The 27,093-nt window shown below is 38.6% G+C and overlaps 2 protein-coding genes across 4 annotated transcripts in view; one reads left to right on the forward strand and one right to left on the reverse strand.

Annotated features, from left to right (window-relative positions):
• tjp1a (tight junction protein 1a) overlaps positions 1-24,627 on the reverse strand; it is a 138,918-nt gene extending 114,291 nt beyond the window's left edge. Inside the window, exons 1-2 of one of the 2 annotated variants that reach the window (XM_028585344.1) lie at positions 24,540-24,627; positions 24,002-24,126 (exon numbers count right to left, since the gene is read on the reverse strand). In XM_028585344.1, the coding sequence (XP_028441145.1) occupies positions 24,002-24,024 (23 nt within the window). In that variant the 5' untranslated portion in view covers positions 24,025-24,126; positions 24,540-24,627. The other variant, XM_028585335.1, reaches the window with a different exon arrangement.
• Positions 24,628-24,647: 20 nt separating this feature from the next.
• terb2 (telomere repeat binding bouquet formation protein 2) lies at positions 24,648-26,939 on the forward strand. Of its 2 annotated transcripts, XM_028585402.1 has the most exons (7): positions 24,648-24,811; positions 25,486-25,567; positions 25,677-25,816; positions 26,029-26,090; positions 26,170-26,231; positions 26,329-26,408; positions 26,634-26,939. In XM_028585402.1, the coding sequence occupies exons 1-7, from the start codon at positions 24,748-24,750 to the stop codon at positions 26,744-26,746; spliced, it is 603 nt and encodes a 200-aa protein (XP_028441203.1). In that variant the 5' UTR covers positions 24,648-24,747; the 3' UTR covers positions 26,747-26,939. The 2 variants fall into 2 exon arrangements, 1 of the variants encoding a protein (XP_028441203.1); XR_003693161.1 differs by lacking the exon at positions 26,170-26,231.
• The last annotated feature ends 154 nt before the right edge of the window (positions 26,940-27,093 follow it).

The following is a 27,093-nucleotide window of genomic DNA, read 5'->3' on the forward strand; positions in this document are numbered from 1 at the left end:
AGCACATCACTGTCACTGTATTTACATATTTGTTCAGACTAATAAACAGAATGAAGGAAGGGAGAACTGCAGTGTATAAACCGTGGTCCTCTTGAGACGGCCCATGCACCGGAAAAAGTAAATCTAGATATAAACTCTTTCAGGAAGGAATAACACCACAATGAAATTGACAAGGAGAAAGACAGCTTGTGCAAATTCAGGTAACTCCTGTTGGATGGGGCAAGCAGCTGAGCAGCTGGTGGCGAAGGTCAGTATGAAACTGCTGCTGTCATCACTGCTTGATATTGGCAGCTATGAAAACAACAGAAAATCTACCAAAATAAAATCTCAACACAGCTTACCTCGCATTTCCTCCAATTCATCGGATGTTTATTTACAGTTCTTGGAGTTGGAAAGAGGATTAAGTAAACACACACACAGAGGCACACCAGTGGCCTGAAGGAGACTGAGAATAGTGAGGTTACGACAGCAGTGATATGGTCTTAAGCCAGAAGGACAGTGAGATTGTGAATGACGCGCAGTTCTCAGCAGTCTGTCAATATTCTCTTTAATCTTTGGTAATAAATTAAATGTACTGCTCCTTGGTGATACTGACTTGCATATCAGCCCAAATACTCAACACATATTCTCTATGTTTAAAAATGACTTACTGTTAAAGTGCTCAGCATGTAGCATGTACCCACTTCTTCTGTGCTAATGTTGCTGCCCTCAAACACAAGAATTTGCTGAATGGTTTAGTTATTTGTCATTCAGACCTTCACCTTGATGGCCACAAGCAAAATGTCTTCAGAATGTATCTTTAAACTTCAAACATCTGCTTAATAAGATTACACCAGGAGTCTATTTCATCATCAGATATAAATGGCTAACATGCCCAAAACCCAGCTGTCACAGTTGTGATATTAGGGAGAGATGGAGAAGAATACTGTATTGGTTTAAGAGTGAGATTTCCCTCAGGAGCAGCAACCATCAAAATGTGTTGATCCCCCCCTCACCATAAATTACACTATCCCCTGGCCCCTGGCCACGATTAATCACATGACCACAGCAGCCAGATTAAATCTGTAGCCTTGGACTGTTCTCCTGTCTCACTCTCTCTCTGCCTCCCTGCCATGCACGAGCCATACACATAATCAACAAGCACACAGCATGAGTAGACATCAGCAGAGTATATAGTAACACACATACACAGATTACAATTACAAGTGTTACATTGTAGAAATTAGTTACTGTGTGGCCGGTGTGTCATCATCCACCTGTTATCTGTTACTGCTTGTACAGTAATCATAGCCATTCTGAACACTGTCTGTGGGCTACAGCTCTCCATCTCAGTGCAACATGGACGCTGTAGCATCCTGTAACTCAACACTCCACTGCAGAGCTTTCATTTCTCAATGCCAGACCTGCATCGCAACATTGGCTCAGGGATTGGCTAAGGTTGCCCTGACACATGATTTGCTTTCATATTCATAAGCAAAATTATGAAAGTTGAACAGGTGTGACATATATATATATATTTTTCTTCATAAAGCTTAAACTATAATTGGCAACTACTGTATTCTGATACTCTAATAATTGTTAAAGTCCATTGTCAAGCATAAATTCCAAATAATTTAATGATGTAAGTGTGAATATGTTATGCTTTACATCATAGTTAACTGAATATCTGGGTTTTGGACTGTCACTTGAAAAAAACGACATCACCTTAGGAAATAATGATGGACATGTTTACTATTTTCTGATGTTTTATAGAACATGAGATTAATTGATTAATTAGGAAGATAATCACTAAATAAATTAACAATGAAAATAATTGTTAGTTGCAGCCCAACTTTCATATTATGGTCTTAGATATAAATAACATAAAAAAATATCTATGGGAACAAATATGATTATTAATTTGAATGTATGATTCTCAAATTAACTAAAATCACTTTGTATTTGTCCCTTCCAACTAAAATTGCTCTCCCTCCCAGTAAAAGCAAACCTTCACACATTATAATGTAATGAAATATATGGTGGTGGTAATAACATGCCTTTAATCATGCTTGCCTCAAAATTAAAGTAACTTGGAAGTATTACACAAACATGGAAAGTGTTGCTAAAATGGGACACTAGTTAAATAATTTAAGCTGTGGCTGAATGTCACTACACTTTTAATTTGGATTGTAAATGGTGAGCTAAAATTAGATCTGAGATGGCACTGGGTACATTTCCAAACTGATTTGGGATGCATGATTATCTAAAAATGGTGTAATGCAGTACTGTAATACAGAGCTTTTTATAGCAGTTATGGCTATTTTTATCTATTTTATTTGTTTATTTAACAGAGACCATATAGATTCAAATAGTTACATGAAGAAAAGCAACAGATGTAATATATGTAAGGGGACTACCTAAAGCTAATTTGCATCACCTGTCCCCAATTTATATGTTAGATAAGAGAAAATGTAAAGACAAATTATTGATGCTAGAATGGCAAAAATAACGCAAAGGTCTGCACTGTAATGTACGGTGAAAAATAGCTAACTGCAGTATCTGCATGATAAAAACCCGTCTGTGACGTGTGTGAGACTTGCCAGAGAGCAGTGATGTGATAAGAAGGCACACATGGACCGCTAGATATGGAAGCTGCAGAGGATGCATAAAGCGTATGAAGCCAACCAAGGGTAATGCAATATGTAAATGAGAGAGCAGTTGTTAAAGTGAATGTGCCTGCTGTTGTTTCTACAATATTGCATGTGAAATGCACGGGACAAGACTCAGTGAAAACACATGCACACGCTATACTGTGAATGCCTAGGCTCTGTCTCAGGTTAAAAGCTACAATAGAGAAGGGTTAAAAACTTGGATAAAAACAGCTATCCGTGGCACACATGTTGGCTCCAAAAGCCTCCCCCCCCCCCATCTGTTGCTTAGTAACTCTGAAACAGACTTTTTAAAATATACTCAGCATCACATAGGGTAGAGCATGGAGGTGGTGAGGTGATGGAGGTTGAGCAGAAGGCAAACAGAGGGAGAGACTGGGAATGAATGCCAGGAGCCCTGGATACTAAATGACTGCTGCTCGGACAGTGATTTATGGTGCAGCTACGGGTGTGGGGGGTGTAGGGAAGGAAAACGAGGATGGTTCCACATGAAGAGGAATATACAGTACTTGTAAACTGATTTTCATGGTAACTTTGTGTGTGAGTCTATGTACTCGGTATGTGTTTGTTTTGTTTTGTGAAGTGTTCTGTGCCTGCAGTCAGCAGGGTTTGACACCATCAGCCTCCTCCCGTCCTGCCCTCCCACTGTCACCTTTATTAACAGTCTGCCAGGTGGAGACTTTCTCTCCTAAGTGTCCCACTGTAGCCTTGGATTTGCTGAGGTAAGTGATGAGCAGAGGCACAATGAGCCTGTGGGAGGGAGCAGCTCTCCCTCCTGTGAAAAAAAGCACTGATTACAGGTAACACACAGCAGCAACATAGACTGTTTACCACACTACAATACTAAGTAAGTATTAAGTGCTGGGTGGTCTGGTCTGTTGCTGGCATCTGTAACTGTCATGATACAACATGGCTGCCTTTTAGTCTACCATTCAAAGGTAGGATTTTTTTTTTTTTTTAATGCCTCATGCCGGCGACAGCCATGGCCCATAGACTGTTTGGTCCAGACACATTATGTTTTTGGGTGGTCCGTCTCTCGTAAATGCAATATTTACGAGCTGGAGGGATTTTTTTCAAATTCGGCACAAACGTCAACAGATGAACACATTCAAGGATGAACGGATTAGATTTTGGTGGTCAAAGGTCAAGGTCACTGCAACCTCACAAAACCCGTTTCTCTATTAATACGCTAATTATGAAAACATTTGACACAAGTGTCTAATAGGATTAATTGAGTGTGAATATCCAAAAAGGGCAATTGGTAACTTCACTGTGACATCATCATGTTCTGAAAAAAAAACATGATTCAATGTAATAACTCAGGAACTGAAGGGGGGATTGTGACTATATTTCACATTTGGTCGAATTGGTGCCACTAATCTTGGGTGCCCACCTTGAAACTGTGATGATTTTATCTTCTGTGCTGTCAGGTTGAAAATGTGTGTGAAGCATCCATGTTTTAGAATTCATAGCTTCTTTGCAGAAACATCTACAAACTATATTTGAAGCATTGACTACTGTCATGGCAACAACTTTGTGTTACTGTATACATATAGCAGTCTCATTCTGAAATCTCGTGAGAGGTTACTTGGACTCATCCACAACTGAGCCTGTCAGTGGCAAAACCTTTAGTGGATGTACATTACCTTACTTTGCAGCCAGTGTTGCGAATGCTGGCTGCAGGGCTCTTGTTTAATACTGGTCAAAGAAATTGTAAAAATTGTCACAAAAACAAGGGGAAATAGGGTCTAGGTTGAAAAATACTAACGTTTGCTATTAATATGCGTTCCCCCAGCCTGCCTATGGTACCCCAGTGGCTAGAAATGGCGATAGGTGTAAACCGAGCCCTGGGTATCCTGCTCTGCCTTTGAGAAAATGAAAGCTCAGATTGGCCGATCTGGAATCTTAGGTTAGCTCCCCTTTCTCTGCTTTGCCCACCCAGAGAATTTGGCGCACCCATGAGAAAGAGAGAGACATTATGGCTTTCAAACGAGCAAAGTGGCAGTTGGTCAAGGCCACACCCCCACTCTCCACCTTGTCCCCCCTCTCTGCTCCTCAATAGCTACAGACACAGAAATGGCACATACTAAGGAAAGCTCATTGTGGGACTGGCTCTAGTGGCTGCAATTCTGCACCAAGGCTGAATTTCGGGAAAGAGACTTCAGATACAGTATTAAGGGACCACTAAGGCCTATATAAAAGCATCCAAAAGCAGCATGTCATGGGACCTTTAAGTTTAGCTACTGCCATTTAACAACTTCTGTTAGGCTTTTGAAGATAAAGTACATTAAAAGTCACAATATAAATAAGTGAAAGCTCCTTATATAAAAATCAATATGCTGCTCTTGGGAGGTACAGAGGATCCAGACTGCATGAGAAAAAGACAAAGACTGTAGAATAAGTAATAGACGAGTTATGGGATAAGCTCTGGGTCTTAAGTCAAAACCCCTTTGGATCAACCTTCAACTAACACTCCTGGGGTATTACACATCTGCTGAATGACTTGGCTAAATCAATGCATGGAAATCCATGGGTTTTTAGTACTTAGTGAAGGTCAACAGAGCATACATGCTTTTGGAAGTGATGACCTGCTTGACATTCCCACATTTACACACATACACACCTGGGAGATTTTAGTTTTTAATTTTTAAATGATGAAAGGGATATACCAGAGAAACAGTTTGCATTCCACCATTGTTTTATCCACTTTGTTGTTAACATGGTCTTTTCTTTAGTGTATAAACAAATTAACTTATCCTCATATGTGACATCTTTTCTCTGGTAATCATGCATGTAGTCAACTGTGTTTGTATACAGTACAGTGCTGGAGGTGCTGCCATGCAGCCTTACACGTGTGGGCTGTGTAGGCTGTCGCTGTGCATCTTATCACAGCAATCTCAGCGAAGAGAAAAAAGAATATTACACCATCTGTGTATGCCTATATTTATGTAAGCAAGGCGTATAGAGTAACAATCTGCTGCTGTAAATATACTGTATCCTGCTGCTTGTTGTACTTCTCAGTATCGTATTGTTTGGATTTTAAATAAAGTCAGATTTATGCAGATAAGTGGTCACCAAATAAACTTTGTTGGAGGTGCTGGTGCTACAATTAAATGTAAAAAGAAATATAAGAAAAACATCTGAATGGTCCGATTTGTGCCATAATCAAAGACAAAGTGTATTCCTCTGAGTAAAAGTACAAATACAATGGTGTACTGTAGACAAAGCAGTGACATTAGTCAGGGCTTGACATTAACTTTTTGAGGCACTTGTCCTTCGGACAAGTACATTTACGTTTCACTTGTCCATGAACAAAAGTCACTTGTCCGGGTAAAGATTAATCATTTTATAATTTTTTTTGTGTTTTGCTAATGCAGAATTTGAAGAAACCATTGAAAGCATCAAAACACTATCAACATTAATACAATTCAGTTTAAACAGTAGAAACAAATGTGTCCCAAGAATAGATTTCCCCTTCAACAAGAAAAAAGGATCTCCAGACTCATAATACAAAGTTATACTTTGCACGCCGGTGTGCAGAAGTTAATATATTGAGATTCTAAGTGAATATTTTAAAGTTTCTCATTACTTTCAGATTCCTAGTCAATATTCTAAGTTACTATGTCAATATATTGAGATATTTTGAGATATTGAGTCAATATATTGAGATTGTAAGTCAATATTTTGAATGTTCTCATTGCTTTGAGATTCTTAGTCAATATATTGAGATACTGAACCAATATGTTGAGTTACTAAGTCAATATATTACGATACTAAGCCAATATATTGAGATTAAGTCAATATTTTATAGTTTCTCATTACTTTGATATTCTTTGTTTATATTCTGAGATACTGAGTCAGTATATTGAGATACTAATTCAATATTTTGACCAGAGGTAGTGGTGACTTGAATTTATACTATATCTAAAATAATTTTGTAGACATAACAATGGATTTTGCCACTTAATGTTGGTGTCAACGTGTTTTTTTTTTTCTTTCTACAATTTCACTTACCAAGGGATCCTTTAAAAAGGTGTAGCTACTTTACAGTTGATTATTACCTGATATTTAATCCGCTACAAACGAGTAGCGGAGCAGCTAGTAACGTTACGAGGCAGAGAGCCAGCCGTCAAGAGTCAAATTAACTTCATGCTTCATCCGCACAAAGCACACTTCTATCGCCACGAGTGACAGCTTTATTCGGCTTGTTTTCTGTGAACGATGTGGGGACGGGGCCTGCCGACCCGCTGCCCGGGATTGTGGGGTAAAATATGTATTTGTTTCAATTCTGAAAAATTTACGAAATGAGTGGCATTTTGATTTGTTTGAGTTTTAACTTGTCCAGTGGGGCAAGTACATTTCTCTTCCACTTGTCCTACAAAAAATCCACTTGTCCCGGACAAGCGGACAAGCCTTAATGTCGAGCCCTGCATTAGTAATTAGAAGTATGAAGCTTATATCACAACACTGATGTTATGGGTACTGACTGTGTATAGAAACTACCCAAAGCTAGAAAAAAAAGGTTCACAGTAAAATCACTGTGCATCTGTGCTAAAGTAAGCTTTCTACTGTCAAAACATTAAAGTCTGAGTTGTCTATTTATGCACGCTGTAATTACTGCCAATAAAAGATTGCTGGGTCATAGTCACAACCAACTGCATTATTCATACCACAAAGTAGTAAAGTGGAGGTTTTAGACAGAGCTTTACTGTAGCAGAATAAATACGGGGATATTGGCTTTGAAATGGAGTTAAGGCATGAATAATAATGTGACATTTTGACCTCTGTAGGCCTCTTAATAATGCTTGTCTCTTCTGGTCAATGATTAGCTGTATCATCTACAAAATAAAGATTATATTTTCTGAATTGCATATACCCTGTACCCTATTGTATCTTTGTTGTAACAGTTAGGTGGAAGAAACATAAAAACACAGCTGTATACATTATTTGTTTTTGTCTTTAGAGTGCAAAAATCCAAAGTTGAAACAACATACACCAGTTGTACTTTGACATTCTCACGTGCTAATAGTCTGTGGTTTGGCCAATTAACAGTGAGCGGGCAAACCAAACCACAGCGAGGCCAGTCAGCTTGCATGTCACAAATAAAACACGAGAGGGGAGAGATCAGACTGTCCTTTGAAAGTCCACTAGACAGGAGTGTGCAAGCATTAGCGCCTGTGTGTCTCCACTGTATGTACGTGCATCATAGAGTCCTTTGCCTTGCTATGCCTGAACTGTGTGATGCATTTCTTACATAAGAACACATAAACTTAAAAAGGCTGCTCCTCAACACATATATGTGCTTTAGCGAGCAACACACTCCTTCAGGAGCAGTCTTCTCGAGCCATGATGTGCAACAAGGCAACACTCTACCAACGTACACTAACAAGCCTGTTACATTGGCATCCTGGCACTGTGATGTCTGAAGGTGGATACTGATAGATACCAGGGCTGCACGATTAATCTAATCGCAATCGCGATGTCACATTGCACTTACATAACCGCAAAAATTGTGTGATTTAAGTGAACAATAAGGTGTGCTGTGTGCGTGACACTCTAGTCTCTGTGTGCACTGCAGTCTCCACGTTGTAATACCCTTCACTTTACCGAAAGTATGAAGCCAACGTGTCTTAAGAAGCTTGGTGTTTTTATTGTTTAATGTTACACCACTACATCGTCTTTGCTATCCCTTTTTACTCTCGATTTTCCCTCACACAGACGCTCCGACACCGCTCACCGCTCACTCTCCCACACTGACATCGCTCACTCAACGCACCTGCCATTCCCGTTCTCACTAATGGCTGATTTATGGTTCTGCGTTGAATCTACGTTAAATCTGCCCTTTGAATTACGCTACCCCATGGTTGTATTAAGCGCTACCCTCACCCTAACAATGTCCAGAAAAGATGTGACCAGTCAGTCTGTTTAGGCAGTACGTGTGTTGTGTATGGTCACGTGAGTAACAGAAGTGTAAAGTGATGCACATTTTTTTATTGTGTATTTCTTCTTATGCTCGTTTAACTTTGTATGTTCAAGTATAGAAATACACTTTTCAAAATGTTAGTATTTTGTGCATTTTCCTTGATAATCAAGCAAGTAGACTCATGATACCATTATATCTCAATCGCAATATTGTAAATCGCAATATGACTTTTTCTCCCAATTGTGCAGCCCTAACAGATTCTGTATGGAGTAGAACTACATCTTGCTCGAAAACAGGAAATCAAGCTAAACATGTTTTCCAGCACCAAAATGTGAATTTCTTTATCAAAATAACCCCTAGTTATTTTGCTTTTATGATTTATATTTAAGAATATAGTGGCATAAATGCATTAAATACATTTTGCTTCAGCCACGCCCCCTGCACATCTACAGTGATGTCTGCCCTGTTCAGCCAGATTTATCTCAAATGTTAGTTTTGTCAAAGTCACACCTGTGGTGTTTAATATATTGTATATATTTTAAGTTATGTGTATCAACATTTTGATTAATCATAGCACGCTCAATATTAGGCCTGTCAGATTAATCAATAAGGATGAGTGGATGTTTGACCTGGATGTGTGAACTGGACTTTGCAGTCCTCTGTCTTTTATAAGGTCTGTGTAGAATTGTACTTTCTGCTTTCTTTATTTAGAATTTAGGTTTCATATAAAAAATTTGCAATTTGAATCATTTTGCTATAATTTCTTCAAACTATTTACTACTGCATCTGTGATAACATGTTTGGAAGCAATTTTTCAATTTTCAAATTTATGTTGAACTGTGTGATAATTATGCATCACCTTGGTGTTTGTTTTTACATTAAAGGTAGGGTTGGTAACATTTTCCAATATACACTTTTTAATATATTTACCTGTACCCACCGGCTGAAAAACTAAAACGGCTTAAGACGCAGCAAGAGGACAAATAAGAATAAATATTGGAAACGCTTTCCAGCGATGGAGACAGCTGAAAGAGTTAAAAAGGGATGAAAACTGACGCTATGGTTGGCGTCTTTCTGTTGGACAGGTACGTGTTTTTTTGGTTGCTTTTTGTGGGGGATTTGTTGTTTTCAGGAAATATCTAGCCAACGTAGCTTTACATTAATGTAGCGTTAGTCATATTTGCCCAATGCTAACGATAGCTTCCCTATCAATCTAGGCTACTAGTAAGCTATACTAGCTAATGTTTACATAATCTTATCCAACAAAACGCTAATTTGTGTAACGTTATATGGTCGCCGGGGTCTGAACATGTGTCATTCACATATTGGCTTTTCACAAATGTGCTGACGCAGGCTCTGCGTTTTTCTTTTTATTATTTTGTAGTTCGACGTCGACACCGTGGAAACACGGATCACTGAGACCATCTCTCCCGGCTGTGTCAACTATTGAACTGTTCTTTGATGGGCAACACATACACAATGAGTTTGGTACTAATATATATACTAATGATATTGGTACTAAATATTTGCGCCAGATAATTGGTAACAGTACTGTTGTTCATTGTGGGTGTCTTTCTATATTCTTTCTCAAAGACAATCCCTGCCAGAGTAGTTTGCCACAGCTGATGATACTGCCACATCCATATGATATTTATTATAATGAACATGTTTTACACCGCATTGGTCGTAATTATTTTGTGCAGCATACGGAGATGAGATATAATGTCTTGATAGTTAAATGGAAAGTAATTTATCTTTTTCTTAATTTGAAAAATATATTTAAAAAAGGGCACTTTGTACAGTTAATTCCTCCAGGGAATAAATAAAAAGGGAAACTATGTAAACTGTGTAGTTGTATGTGAAATAAAGGAGTTTTGATGATTTTAATCCCAGTCCTTCCTCTGCTCTGCTCTGAAGCAGACGCAGAGCGGCGCCTTGCTTTGAAGTGGTGCTCGTGCACATCTGTTTGGGGGGAGCCAAGGGGAGGGCTTAGACGAAGCCCAGAGGAGATGCTACTTTCAAATCTTGCTAAACCCTGCCTTTAACAGTAGCCTACATCAAATAGCCTACTGTATATGCAGCAGGTTAAAACCCCATACTGTTTAACTGCATTATAATGCTAAAAAATCCTGTGCAATGAAAAAAATGATAAATTGCATATAGGGGTGGGTTAGTTGGTGGAGTGCAAATGAGAGAGAGAGAGAGAGAGAGAGAGAGAGAGAGAGAGAGAGAGAGAGAGAGAGAGAGAGAGAGAGAGATATTCTGCTGCACTGAGCAGATTTGCAGGGCCAAGGTCAAGGCCACAGCAGGCTTACTTCCTGCCAGAGGCAGAGGTAACCTGAACCAACAACTGCAACACAATGAGAACACTCACAATCTCCAGCCTGGGTGTGAATTAAAAAAATGCTTGCCCTTATGCTGGTGTGAATGGTGATCTGTGAAAACATATGCAGGTTTTATGCATGCAAGAGAAAGTTGATGTTGTCTTTTATTTTTAGGGAGGGCAATGCTTTTCTTTTTTCAGTTTAAGATGACTGTCAGTGTTTGAAACACTGCAAAGTGATACTTTTATTAATTATAATTAATCAATGTGCCAATTAAGTCAGACATGAAATAATCATAATTAAACATTATATATATATATATATATATATATATATATATATATATATATATATAAAATTCATGCATCTTTCATAGTAAAATATTAACATACTTAGCAGAGAGTCAAAAAGACTAGAAGGGACAGAAAGGGAGATGACAGTTTTGCCTTGGGCTAGTAAGGCACCAAATATATCAAAGTTTGGTTGTGGACATATCAGAGCGTTCAAAAAAGTCTGAGTGTCCTAGTCCTAGTAATTTAGACTTGGATATTGACGTGAACACTATTAACAAGTCAGAATCTGGAAATTACGATAACTCTGATATGACATGAATGTGGCATAAGCCCAAACCAAAAGAAAACTATGGTGTTTCAGTGGAGGAAGGAAGAGAGACAGTGAAAATTTTAGACGTCTGCCAGTACAGGTGTCAGCCATCTCACTGATGGACTTCCTGACAACCTCAGCACACAGGAGCGGGCTGTCTCAACTCTTTTTCTCACTCATGTGTAAGCTCCTTAGATACCTTGAAGTGTCCTCTCAAGATACAGCTGGATAAGACTAGTCACATTTCCAAGGTTGAGACTTGGAGGTGCCATTTCTCCTCCTGACAGCATCAGACTCAGCTGCAAACAACCCCACTACATGTTGGAGATTAAAGTAAAGCCAGAACAACAACATCCACAAATAGCAGAAATGCGACCGTAATGTCACCCATCTCTACGTGTCTATTGAGCCCCCTTGTCAAGACTCCCCTGCCTATCTCAAATGTGTTTGACAAGCTTCTAGGAAAGCAAAAATAGCCGTCATCCTGTGTGATATGGAATGACTTGAGTATATGGAAAACAGCTTTGTAAATTCTCTCTAAAGCCATAAAACACGTACTGTAGAGTAGATTAGAAAAATCTTAAATACACCACTGATCTAGCCTGACAAGCCAGACCCACATCAAGATGTTGGGTCCGGGAACTCACCATTGGCAGGCAGGACTCAATTTGAGGGGTGGGATAAACGGTTGTCTTTCAAATTCCCTCTGCACGCAATAGGATAGCGCTATAACCAACCAGAGCATCGTTAGTTGATAGATTAAACTTTTGCTGTATCTGGTCGGCAAAACTCTGAACACATCTTCCTTTTTTAAGAATGACTTCAGTGCTGTTCTTTGTTCTTTTCTCATAGAAAAGCTTAACTCCAAGTCTTCCAGAGTTGCGGCCAAAGCCGATTTGAAAGACCGCTACATGTTGGCCCACCGACTCTATACACGATGTGATTGGCCCGACCAGAGTTTGGTTTTTCCAGCTCACAAGCCAACAGAGAGTTGCTAGACTGACCCTAGGGTGCGTCTAGATTTCTAGGCTACCGCTGATCCACTCTACCACAGCTAGCAAAAAAAAAAAAAAAAAATTAAAAGCACTCCTCAACCAAAATTAGTACTGAAACAATTAGTTGTTTAATTGATCATAATTGATGATCAATTGATTGATCAATAATGATAACTTATTAATAATTTACACACGCTAAACATTTATTGATTCCAGCTTCACAAATAGCATGATTTGCTGTTTTTTTCACTTTGGTCTCTAGGAAATTGTGATTAGCATATTTCACCATATTCTAGACTAAACAATTAATTGATTACCGGAATAGTTTGACATTTTGGGAAATATGCTCATTAGCTTCTTGCCGAGAGTTAGATAAATTACTAGGAAAATATATAGCTACAGCCAAGATGGGGAAACTGCTAGCATAGCTCGGTTGAAAAGTAATAAAATCTCACTAATTAACATGTTACAATTTATCTAGATCAAATGGAGACAATTACGGGATTAAAAATGATTCAAAAACATCCCCGAATTGGCCCTCAGGTATGTAATATGTCTATTTTATTCATAAAATAACTTTAGATTGCGCGATGTGGTTGTTGGGATGTGGTTGTGTGTCAGTAGCCAACATTAAATTACGTCCCCATTCCATTTAGCGCAGACATTTTATTCCTTTTAGTCCGTGTTTGTGTTGGCCTACTATTTTGTTTTCACTTGTCCCCCTGTACTTGTGTAAAGCGTCCTTGGGTTTCATAAAATGCGCTATATTAAACTAAGTTATTATTACGTTGGTTGCTACAACAATCTCTTAATGCTTTGACTCGTGACTGAGGTGGTGATAGCCCAGTGGATATGACACATACCTTTGGTGTGGGACAACTGGGTTTGATTCCCACTGCGATACATCAATGTGTCCCTGAGCAAGACACTTAACCCCTTACGTGCTGTGGGCCAGTCCTACATGTTGCCTGGCAACCTCAAGGTTCCACTCCTTTGCTCTGCTAAGCGGCGGCTGGCTGTTAGCTTCATATTCACCTTACAGTGGTATCGATCTTCTCAATCAACTCTCGCCAAGAAAGTAAATACGCATATTTTCCAAAATGTCCAACTATTCCTTCAATCAGGGATTAATACATAATGTAAATAGTTGGCCTTCCCTGCTGTGTTGTCCTAACTGGAGGGTTTCAGCTTCTTTATCGTCATTGAGGTTATCAGCATAAAGTTTTGGAGTGACAGGTTACTGCTGAAATCATAAATGACCCCAGGTAAATTAGCGGGCCTTTTCAGTCAGGGATTTTGACTGTGGAGTGACTCACGCTGTTTGTTCCAGCCCTACGGAGGCACGCACAGCAACAGTCAGAAATACTTTAACCAAATGGCGCACTTCAGCGTAAAACTCCAGTCAGCTTGTCCCCTGCTCTCGTTGCCTCTTAGCAGAAATCTACAACAGTAACACAAACTGGCAGATTAGTCTCAACAGTTTAGAATTTGCCAAAATAATGATAGCCTCAGCCTTCCTGCTATTTGGCCTTGGCAAGCAAGAGAAAGATTCATAAAATAAGCAATCTTATACAAACCAAAGCATATTTTTAAACTATTCGTATTAACTTTTTTTAATGTAAGCTTTGGGCAGTCCAAATTTTAAAACCTTAACAACAGTTGTCTATTGCTATTGTAGCCATTATTGTAAATTATCTTGTTATCTCTACTGAATGTTTGTAGCAGTTTCACACTAATAGTCCAAGGACAACTTAACTAAATGACATTACTAAAGAGATAGAGTTTAGATCTGTCCCTTTTTTCCTGCGACAGTAGGTTACAGAAAACAGAGATATACGTTTGAGAGATACTGCCAAAACACAAGTTGTGTGTGTAAGTGTTTTAAAAAGAAGACGGGGCCTGTGTTTAGACAGGGGCATCCTGTGCTGGTAAAACAAGAAGAAACATGTCTCCAGATCACCGCGCCTCACAGAATAAGAAAAAGGCCAGACATCCCATTATATTCGTTAAATTGTTCACAACTGTTCTCTGTTTACATGGTTTCATGATTAATGGAAAACCTGACACTCCAGTCAGTTTGTGTTTCAGAGATGTTGTATGTAAACTTTGTTAACATAAGAAGAACACTTGTCAAACATTTAGATATTAATCATTAGTACTGTAATAGCTACAGGTCTCAGGCTAATATAGATAGATAGATAGATAGATAGATAGATAGATAGATAGATACTTTATTCATCCCGAAGGAAATTTTAGGCATCCAGTAGCTTAGAAAACCATGAAACAACAAACACATATACACATATTTTACACATACACATACATAAAAATCACTTACAGAAATGCAATGACCATGATAAGGTGCTATGGTAGTGTGTGCAATGGTGGTAGTGCAAAAGTGACCACTGCAGGGATTGAACAGTACACTAGATAATTATTAAATATTAACTATGAAATATTAACTGGCTATGAATAAGAACAATATATAACAGGGAATACATTATAAAATGTTATGACCACAGTCCAGATTGTGTAGGAGGGCTAATATAGCCTATAATACAGTTGTACAGCAGACAAAGTGATATAATGGTAGGGGCTGAGAGAGACAGGCTCATGCTGAAAAGTCCATTTCTCCCCTCCCCCTTTGTATGGTTTTGAAGAGTTGGATGGCCCTGGGGACAATATAATATCACAACAGATGCAGATTTCTGGTGATGTAAAAGTCCATCAGAAAAACCAAAGTGACTGATTATCAAATTTGGATATAGAATTAGGTACGTTTACACTTCACTTGAGAATTTCCATTTTACTTATCCTACTTTATACTTCTACTCCACTAAATTTCAGAGAGGATTTATTCCTCATTACTTTGCATATTACGTTTTGTAAATAATATTAGTATTGTTATAAATCAAACAACCTAACAGTTCAGTCAGGAACACTCTCGTCATAGATTTAACCATGTATTGCCACAAATGGAAATAATGGAATTAGTTATGCTTGGCGCTGATGGCTCCACTCTTGACAATGCTCCCTGGATCAGCCAAGCTGAAACAGGGAGCACCATGCAGAAACCCCCCAGGGTAAAAATAAAGAGTGAGCCAAAAGAAAGACATTGAAAACCATTTTAAACTTTGAGTCATGTTAGGACTCTGAACTAGGAGGGTGGAGGCTGGAGTGGTGGAGGCGAAGCGTTGCCAGCAGCAGCAGTGAGTGAAGCAGCGTCAGTGTAGCAGGGACCAGTGAGGAGGGAGTCATATTTAAAAGGACCACCTTGATATGAGAATTGCTGTGATTGGTGTGTGTCTGACAGTAATGATAATTCAATTAGTGTGTGTATGACTTCTGTGTCCTGCATGAACTAAAGCTAAGCTTAATTATACAAAATATTTCAAATTACAGTACTACCAATTTGACCAGCAGCAACATTAAAATATGACAGGTTTACAGATTATATTACATATTACAGGTCTGTCAGGTTAATTCATCAGTAATAACAATAACATATTATAATATATAGGCTATATAATATAAAACTGACAAGGGCCATTCTGCTAGTACCTTTATTTGTTATACTTAAACTCACATTTTACATATGATACTTACTGTTCAATACTCTAGTAATTTAGTATTGCACTTCATCATAGTTGGGGAACTCACAAGAGACAGATTGAGAAAAAGAATGGTCAAAATCGGAGCAGCAGAGGCTGAGATATCCAGACATTTATTCCCCAGTAAAGTCTGGATCAATGACAGTTCATTTCCAGGATAATCTGCTCTCTGTGTGTTGCCGTTCTCATCGGGAAACAACAACAAACTTTGAGCTAGCAAGCTACATGCTGAAAATGGCTATATGAGTATTTTCATTTTTCTTAGTTTTGAAGAAAATGCGCATCTTGTAATAAGCAGGGAATGACTGTAAAGATTTACAAAAAATATGCTCACAGCATTTACTATCTAACTGGGTCTAGGGCGTTTTAGGAACGATTGGCAGGGTTTGCTATGGACAAAATACAATATGGTTTACGTTACCCCATGGATGTATTAAGATCGCTAATAGTGTTTTGCAAATGTTTTATAAAGAAGGCTGTATTTACAATGTTTTTTTAGATCTCAAGAATACACACAGAAACACTGAATGTAAGTACAACTTTTGTTTGTTGACAAGACAAAACTACACGGCACCTTTAAGTAAAGGATATAAATGCTTCTTCCAGTGCTGTCCACCAGGGAAAACCGTAGAAAGTTGGATGAAATGTAGGTTCATAAACTCAATGGGCAAAGTTAGAAAAGAGTTAGAGAAGATGATGGGACGTATGGGAAAAAGAACAGAAAGTCAGGTCATTGATCTAAATGGCTAATGCTCAGTGGGATGTTAACCCCAGGGAGAGGCCATTTCTTAGTGATGCCATCCTCCAAACTCCAAAAGATGACAAGATGTCATTGTGGACCCAAGTAACTGAGAGGGCAAATAACATTCACACATGGTCTGACATAGCAGCAGGACAGTCCTTGGTGAGACACAAACTTGGCTACAGTCAGTCAAAACTTTGATTCTGTTGGCAGTTTCTGTCTCCCAGGTGTCCTCTGTTCAAATACATCTTTCACTCTGTGTGTTGCCTAACCGATACCGCTGTGCAGCCTTGCGAATGTATAAACACGTGCATGCATGTGCACGTGAATGTGAGGCATGTATGAGTCTACAGTATATGCTTGTCTAAGAGTGAGTCTGTTCCCCTAAAGGTAAGCCTGTGGGACCTACGACGTTTCCTCTCACCCTACTGTCAGGCGCTGCTCAGCTGTTTCCCTGCATGGCTTCTTAACGGTCTGGGGAGCAATGTACCCTCCTGTCCCTCCTCAGTACACCAACACATCCCGGTGACCCAACCAGGGTTAAAGGTCCGCGTGAAGCCTACAGCTAGCACTAAAGCGGTCACTCTGGAAAACTTTCCTTGTCTCCTCTGCTTCACTTTTACTGAGATACAAGTGTGAGTTCACAGAGCTTTGAAAAAATATTTCCACGTGATATTTTTTTTATTGTTTAGACATTTTCACATTCAATTTGGTTTTAGCTCTTTATGTGATTAGGTAGGTTAGGTAGATAAGGATTGGATGGATGTGTAGTTTTGCCGAAACGTTATGTTGACATTCTTTTGTAGAGATTTCTCCAGTAGGATTAAGAAGATGCACCTGTGCATGGTGAATAACATACACTTTGTTTGATCATTGTGTAATATTTAAATAATAATAAACCAACCAGAATTGGCCACAAAGTTCATGATCCAATCACAGCATGACATCCAGCTTTAAATGTCTTCTCCGTGCTGTCAGCTGTCTTTTCAGGCAAACGTGCAACCCTCCTTCTCCCCTTCCACCTCTCATCATCTACCACGGCACCCTGAGTCCGCGTCCGGCAGACAGCTCCTTCCGGTTCTAAATTAGAACTTGTTCTAAAATTTGGATTCCTTTGGAATCATTAAGAAATAAATCTTTTGGTTCTGCTTATCGATTCCTAAACAACTAGGCTAGACAGCGCAGCCACCGTCTTGCTCTCTCTTTCGCTTAGCGGCTCAACCAAACATTTTCGCCTACTCATAACCCCAGGCATCATTCTCAACCCAGTCATATGTTTTTCCCCAAGAGGCAATAAATGTTCTTTTGCATTTTAACTCATTTGTTTATATAACTGTCATTTCATCTATGAAGTAAACAACCTTTCATGTGTCTGTCTCTGTGCGGTACGCTGTTTCAAATGTTTGTACATTTCATGGCAACAATTAAGATTTTTCAGTAAGGACCAAAGTGGTCAACCAACCAACCTAACTGACATTGCCATCCACAAGCATTGCTAAAAATTAATATTGACCACAATTATCTTATTCATCCAGAGAAATCTCTGACGATAGGCATATTTATATCGGTAAACTGTATATCTTCATATCGCCCATGGTCCCAAACACCTACTGTCAGATGCTGTCCTCATTTGTGCAACTACTGACATTAATCACAGGACATACAGTGTTTCCTCTAGGATTTTTCAAAGTCCTGTTGCTGGCCATCAGCCCGCTGTGATCCACTGCGCTTGGGTTTGCTCAAAAATTTAAACTCAAAGATGACTGCCAGGGAAAACTACAGGGCTACGGTAAGTTGTCCAGTTTGCTGTTTGTGTACAATGAAACTCAGGTCTCCAATAGTTGAAACTGAATTTTTGAATCTTAATTTGAAGAACTGACTGTTTTATTTGAACTTTTCAACTTAAATTTTTAGATCTGAATTTGTAACCATTAAAAAAAATCTATTCAAATTCAGCATTTGAAATTGCAAATTTTATTTCATATTTTATTTTCAAAGAGGTGAATTCAGAACAAATAAATTCAGGTTAAGGTTTTCTAAGTAAATATGTCAGTATTAAGTATTCAGTGGCTATTAAAATTCAAATACTGTCTCTTATTTGCTTCCATACCTTTGTGGTTTGATAAACACTAAATTCATCAAATTCAGTGCTCCATATCGGGCAGCCGCTGCAAAATGTATATAATGGAAACTGATATATTTTCCAGTTCCTGAGTGCAGCCTCTTTCTAGTAGCTGTGTGATAGAAGAGACTCCATATTTTCAGTTAGCATTTTCAGTTAGCAAAGGATACTCTAGGCTACCAATCCATGGTACCAGTTAGAGACACAAGTGAGTGAAAGAGACACTACATCAAAGATGAGGCTGAGAATAAAACCCCATCCTGCGGTGGGTTTAATCCTTCAACACCTGCGATTTGAAGCATACTCCTTTGATGTTGTTGGTTCAGCTGGAGAGAAAGAGACTGATAGAGAGAGAGAGAGAGAGAGAGAGAGAGAGAGAGAGAGAGAGAGAGAGATAATAGACTCTTCATTTAACACAGAAGTAAAGTGAATGCAAGTTGACAGACTGGTGCGGATAGCAAATCAACTCCTCTATAGCTCTTTAATGATATAACTCCAGTAAGGTTTACTGCTCCATCTCACTGACAAAGTACTGTATGAAAATGCTGACAGGCTATCTCATGATGTCTAGAAGCAGTCAAAGCCAGCAGCAATTCATAAAGACACTAGTTGTTATTGAGCTTGTCTGGGATTTAAAAACATTTCTCCTTGATCCAGACCGCCCACGTTATTATGGATCCCACATAACTTCTAGGCAAGTCCCGCCCTACGAAGCAGCCTGATTCCATGCAATTTATTTTATTGTGATTGGTTGGGGTTAGGCATTGACCTCGAGTGGTTAAGGTTAGGATAGCCGATTGGTCAGGGGATAGGACCTGAACAAATTGGGTTACGTTACCTAGCGTAAGCATGGACGCCTCGCCAATGGTAGGGTGTGAATGCTATTGAAGGGCGGACCTTGCCTAGAAGTTGCATGGGCTCCATAATAACACAGACCGCCCTGTACTGGACCATCCCCCACAACAGTTGGGAAGTCATTAAAAAAAAATGTTTCTTCTTTTGTGCTATTGTTTTTGTGTAACGTTTAATCACGCTGCTCATTTCTGGTGAACGTGTCTAATTAAAGATTACATACATGTAGATGCATCCGCTCAAATTCCCCTGTGAAAGTAGCCTTCGTTTCTATCAAAACTGTCCTATTAAAACATATGTAGCACAGCTCCACTTACTACATTACTCCATCTGAAACATAGCCACAGCATGAGTGCAGCAAGTACCACAGCAGATCAAGACAAACCGAAACCAGGCCAAACAGAGCCTGCAGGAAGACCCAAACCACATCTCTGTATCAGGATTATAGTTGAATCTCATTAGTGACAAAACAGAGACAAATCTATGTAACATTATGGTAATCATATTGTACTACTATAGCAACATACCAAAGCTAATACAATTTATCGATTAGTCAATTAAAGTAATATTAATCAGTAACAAATTTGTTTAAGCATAAATGCCAAACAATTTACTGGTTTAAGCCTCTCAAATGTGAATATTTGCTGATTTTCGAAGTCGTCTATTATAGTAAATTGAATACATTTGGGTTATGGGTTGTTGTCTGGACAAAACTAGTGATACAAAGATGCCACTTTGTGCCCAGGGAAAATGTGACGATAGGTATTGTTGTCTGACATTTATGGATAAAACGATCAATTAGTCCATCTAAAAAATAATCGTCAGATGAATTAACAATAATAATTGTTAGTTGCAGCCCTAAAACACACTGCCATCAACAACAATAAAACAGCAACAATGGCAACACAACAATCTGGGCTACCACACAAAGGACCAACATCATAAGGGACAGAGAGGAGATGGATGAGCCCGGGGCAGCCAGCTCTGCCACCGCAGGCCATTTACTCTGTCCAGCAAAAGGGAAGCTGAAAAGACTAAATCAGCACAACAGAAAACAAAGGGGAGGAAGAGGACAGATCCTGTCATTTTTACATAATTCAGATTATGTGAATTATTCCTGGACATCAGAGGACACACAAACACACAACAGGCCAGAGTCAAACAAAAGAGCAAGAGACATGTAAAGTTTAAGAGTTGGAGCATGAATTCATTATGATAATACATCCCGGTTGCAACTTGAACATAAATAAGAGCTGAACAATTGTTTTCTTTATCAAAATCTGACGATTCATTTAGTGTAAAAAAAGCCCATCAGTTTCAAAAGCCTTCAAATATTCAAATAACTTGTCCAACCACAACACAAAGATATTTCACTTACTATCTCACAAGACAAGGACCAGAGCAAATTATCATTGGTCGAAAAATAAAAAAAAAATTTAAATCTAGTAATCAATCAATCAACTAGTTGTTTCCGCGCTCCACTTAATTAGGGCGGCAACAAACATTTGTTTACATAATAGATTTATCTGATGAATAAAAATGCCCATCATAAAGAGTCCAATGTGACATCTTCACATTACACCACACAAATGCAAATTTGCAAATTACAGTGATGTAAAACAGAGAAAAGCATAACATCCTCACAATTGAGGAGCTGGATCCAGAGAATCTTTGGCATTTTTCTTAATAAATGACTTAAACAATTAACCAATTATCAGTAATGTTGTGGATTCATTCTATGTCAGTAGTACACAAATCAATTAATCGACCACTTTAATGTTTACAGTATTTCATTCATCATCATTTTATTCATTCTAATGTTTTGACAACGGTTTGCAAGAAAGTCACTGAAGACAAATGATTTTCATGCACAGTAAAATCCATATACTGGTAATATTATATTGTTTCTTTGCAAGGAAAATAAATGGGTAACCAACATTTTAATTATCATAAATGTGTTGTTGACGGGTTAGGTCAATCAACAACAGATAGATGATTCATTTTGTCTTCTGTCTTTCTGCTCATGTTAAACCTTAGTGCATGTACCACCAACCAGCCTCTCTCTCCAGTGCTTTGTTCTGAGCGGAGCATGGTGGGGGGTTGGGTATAAGAAACAGGGTGTGGCTTCACTGTACGCTGAACTCAGTCTCCATCCAATACCAGTGCGCAGGAAAGCTGACCAAAATATTACAGACATGTATGTAGTAACCTACATCCAATCTCTGCCTTTATCCATGCTTGTCACCCCCTGTCACACCAACAGGCAGTAGATGTGCTGCTCAGTGGTTTTCCAAGCAATTCCTAAGACCTGTAATAGCCTGAGATACATCCTATACATTCCCTTTAGTGACAGAGTGATTGGTTTCTCAGAGTTCAAACAGGCATAGCCTATCAGTTATACCAGCAATCCTGCTGTACAGCAATCTCTTCCTTAATAGGCTGCTGCTGTTGTAAAACACAAGGTTACATGACATTATTGCGCTTCACAAACAGGAGTCAGCGGGTTCTGCGCGTGTGTGTGTGTGTGTGTGTGTGTGTGTGTGTGTGTGTGTGTGTCTGTGGTAGCAATGAGCGCCTGACCTGCCGTCAACCCCACCAAGGATGTTACAGAGCATATAGAATAATAAAAAGAAGAGATGCTGATGTCTACATACTGCCAAAAACTGCTGTCCAATATGTGAGTGAGTCTACAAGCCAGTACACAGAACTGGATGCTACTGTGAACAAGTGAGATTTGACAACATAACTGCTGAAATGAAATGTTATCAGCTTTTTATCTGTAAGAGACTGAGTTTACCTCCAACAAACATTTCTGGTTGCTGAACATTAGATAAAACAGTACCACATTGGAATATTGCTTACTAATATTTAAAAATAATCCAATGCTGGGTCATTTAAAAGCTGGGGCACATCATCACTCTTGTGCAATTCCATCAACTGAAAGCTACACCATTATTCAGTCACCAGCTCAATTTCACAGTCAAAATATTGCTTTCCAAAGGTAGTTACATTTTGGAAATACACTACCTGCTTGGACTCAAATCAATGCAATGGCAGCTGCACTAATTAAATGAAAAGGGTCGTAACGGCTTGTCAGTACAGGACTTTATTTATTGTTAAACTGGACTGTTGTAAGCCATATAATGGACTATGGACCTTTTTCACAGCAGATATTTTGACTTGTCATAGCAGGAAAAGCATAGCTGTAATTGATAACCTTAACGGTGGCTCAATTCCATCAAGTGTCCCAGTAAGCTATTTCAGTGAGTCAGCATGCACAATACCAGGACCTCTCCTAAGTGGAATGCAGCCATGATTAATGGTTTTGAATACACCTGTGCTTTTCCTACTATGTCAACATGTCTGCCCTGAAAAGGTCTATTGTGTAGGCATATATGTTACAAAATATTACCATCTGGTGGTAAAATGTAGTACTGCATACTTCAGATGGGTGACAAAGGTAAAAACCACAATAACTAGGTGGGGAAACATACCAAAGACAGCTTCCATGCAGTTTGACGAGAATTAAATTGTATAAATAATTTTCTATGGCCTTTACAATCACCAGATCTCAACCCAAATGAACATACAGGAGATTTTGGACCAACATGTTAGACTGAACTTTCCACAATCATCAAAACACTAAATTGAGAGGTTGTCTTTTGGACTATGGCGTTCAATGATATTACCATGGTAATCCGTTTGTCTGTATAAATATTTGTCAATTTCTCAATGACCAAAATGCCAACTCTCTCAATGAAACCACTGGTCACAGCAGAGATTAAATCTAGCTATATCTCTGAAATGTGAAAATCAATTTCTGAAAATGGCAAACTGGGCCCACAGTGGATCCCCGAGGAACGCCCTTTGTAACATCATCAATGTAAAAACAGGACAGGCACACAATACAATATTCAGTCAGGAGGAGGAATAATAGGTTGTAGTTACTGAGAGGCATTAGCCTTCCAATCTTTGACTTTCTATGGCTTTAGAAACATCAGATGAGAAAGAAATACAGTAAATTACAAAACAGACCGACAGACATCTAACAGCTTCTAAAGTTATCATTATTTTATGTGTATGTCAGTTATAGATTTTATGTTTGATTCTGATTTGTTATATATAAAGGATATCCTTGTACCTTTCATAAGAAAACATACCTTACAGCAGATAATAAATACCTTGACTTGGGGACACAGTTCATCCAGAAACGCCTGTGTGGTGCTCACATTCACAATCCTCTGCTTTTCGCTGTCAGTTGGATCCTCTCTTTACCTCTAACGTTAACCATCCATTGTGGCCATGTCTGACAAGGTCACATTGAAGAAACATATTGAAGAAACACTGAATATTTTTCACTTATAGCGGTATATGTGACAATTTGTTTGACATTAAAAAACGTCCAAAGATAAATAAGGATCATCAACACCTCACTATGCCAAACAGGCTAACGTTAGCTAACTTACCCAGACCATGTGTTTGGAAAAATAGCAGAACAAAAGCAGGATTTTTTTTTCTTTCGGTGGTTGTGGTTTTAAATACCTTACTTGTTTTTTAGGCTTGCTGTTTTTTTAAAACATATAAAAAACGAAACATTAAACCATAAGTACAAACAGCCATAGAATCCACCTCCTATGCTACTGAAATATAAAAGCTAGCAAGTCAGAAGAACCTCATGGTCAGACCATGGATGTATTAAGAGAAGGGTCAGACCCAGACCTGGTTGTTTGGTAAGCAGATATTGGTAAAACGTCCGATTCTCCGAATTTCAACAATTCCAACGGTTTTCAACAGCACTTAAATGCAGCAGAGCAGTTTGCGCGCCAAACGACAGCGCAGGCGCAGCAGTGTAAAAGATAAAGATAAGCAGACTAGCTGGAAAGTTAATAGCTAGCAGCTTATCAAAAGAGAGGACTGTATTTTAGTTATGTTTAGGAATAAGTCTGCCTGGTTTTCAAGCAGTGTGCCACAGGCATGTTACAACTTCTGGAGTAAGTAACCTATTATCAGGTCAATGTTTGACTTTATAGGTTTAATTGAGCTAAGCTAGTTATGAATCACCTGCTAAATAATGCTAACATAAATGTATATATTAATTTAACTAGCGGTCTAGAACGTTTAATAAGTTCAGTGGTTTTCAAAGTTGGGTCCAGGGCCCCCAGGGATTCTTCAGGGAGTTCCAGGGGGTCCCCAGCCAAAAAGGAAATAATTTATTTTCACTATAATTCCATCCAAATGTAACACAATTACTGTATGTATGTATTTTTGTCATGAGTTTAATACACGTTCTGTAATAAAACATCTAACGTTAAAAGCAAAAAGCCTAGGTTTATTAGAACCCTAGTACGAAATCTTATCAAATGGGGCTCTGTGGTCTAATTTGTGTTAGTTTAGGGGTCCTTGATGTGAAAAAGTTTGGGAACCAGTGGCTTTTATTAGTAGTGCTTTATGTGGTTGACGTTGGACGGTGATGGCGTGTGTGATTATGAGTCGCTCATCACTCACCTCACTTCTCTGCTGGGCATCCGATTTCATGTGACAAATAAAAATGGATTGATTGATTGATTTATTGAATTAGTTCACGTTGGACCTACATTGGCATTCCAAAACACACACTTGTGGTAGTTTGATCTTGCTTTTTGTTCATAGTATACGTTTCTTGTAGGATTGGAGGGTGGGACCATTGCTGGTTGGAGAACAGCAGATTACCTTTTCAGTGAGGATGCTACTTGCCCAGATACTCTGAGGTGAGCGTGATGAAGAACTGGAAAGTTGCACATTTATCATCTAGCAGAACATTTGTAAGTCATTTTACTATAATCCTCTACAAGCTATACTTTATTTTCTGTTTTTCAGGATATTTGAGAGCAAAGATTATCTTTGGAACAAGGTGGTGGTTTTTCACAGCTTGTTTCTGTCCACGTGTGAGAAGCGCCAGAGTGTAAAGTCTGTGTGTATTGGTCATTATGTGCTGCCCCCAGCCTCAGTACAGGACGGTGAGGACTAGTATGTTTATTGACTTATTGTAAACCATGCTAAATCTCTCTTTGGTTGAACTTCTTGCAACTCATAGACATAATCAACTTGTGATAAAGGGTCATTGCTTAAGTCAAAACTGTTGGGATCCACTCTAACGATTGATTAATTTGAAAGAAAACCAATTTTATGAATTATAACTCATACAATGTTCCTCTTATTATCATTTAAGAGGTGAGACAAGTGGTTGGGAGGTTGATTTGGGAGTGTGACGATGAGCTGTCAGTGACTCAGGTAAGTACACCAGTTAAAATAATTGACACAAAGTCAAATTATGTCAGTCACTTTAGTTGGACTGCCTTCTGTTTGACAGGGTTTCCATAAGAGTTTTAGTTGCCAGACAGAAGATGAGTACAGTGAAGTCAGCAAAAGCGAGTATGTTAAGTTTCCACTGTAGATATTTAATATTGGATCTCAAGAATTTGTAAACTGTCTAGTGAATTAATGAAGTCCCTATTACTCTTTTTGGTAGTTCTGAACCATCTGACACAGACTCATCAGAAAGTGAAGCCCCTCTGTTTGCTCACTATCCAGTTAGTAACATACTCACAGGTAAAATTATCATTTATTGCCATTTACTATATGTTCTTTGAGGAAATGTCTTTTCTGTTTCTCTAATAAGATAATAATAGATAATTGAGCTGTAATGAAGGTCGTGCGCAATCGATATTTGGATTATGAGACAATCAGAAACATCTGTTGGGAGAAGTTTCCTCTATGTTGTTGAGTGTTAACATAACACCATTTTTCTCTGTTATTATTACTTATTTATTACAGGGTACGTCAGCATGAATAACCTTCAGAAATATTCAGTTGATCTGTGTGATTTCCGTCCCGGATGTTTTCAATGCTCCAACTGTAAAGCCCACTGCTGCCTGCCGCACACATAAGCAAACATGCACTAAGAGAAAAACATGTTAAAGAAGAACAAGTAGCAGTTGTGCCACAGTTGTAAGCTGTAGATAATGTACTTTAGAAATAGTTATGTTTCATATTACTGTATGTTTGCATTGCCTAGCTGAATTTGTGTATGCAGTGTAGATGTATACACTGCCATTAAATAAATCAGTGTAACATGGCTAATCCTTTTGTGATTGTATTCAACATTATTTCATTGTATCTACTAATTGTTTTACCCCTCTAACATAGTCCCTATTTTTTCATGTTGCCCAATAAAATGAACCATCTATGAAAAAGGCAAATGGTACAAATGGGTCCACATTTACAATTACAATTA

Source organism: Perca flavescens, chromosome 1 (assembly GCF_004354835.1).
Source record: "Perca flavescens isolate YP-PL-M2 chromosome 1, PFLA_1.0, whole genome shotgun sequence".
Lineage (NCBI taxonomy): Eukaryota > Metazoa > Chordata > Actinopteri > Perciformes > Percidae > Perca > Perca flavescens.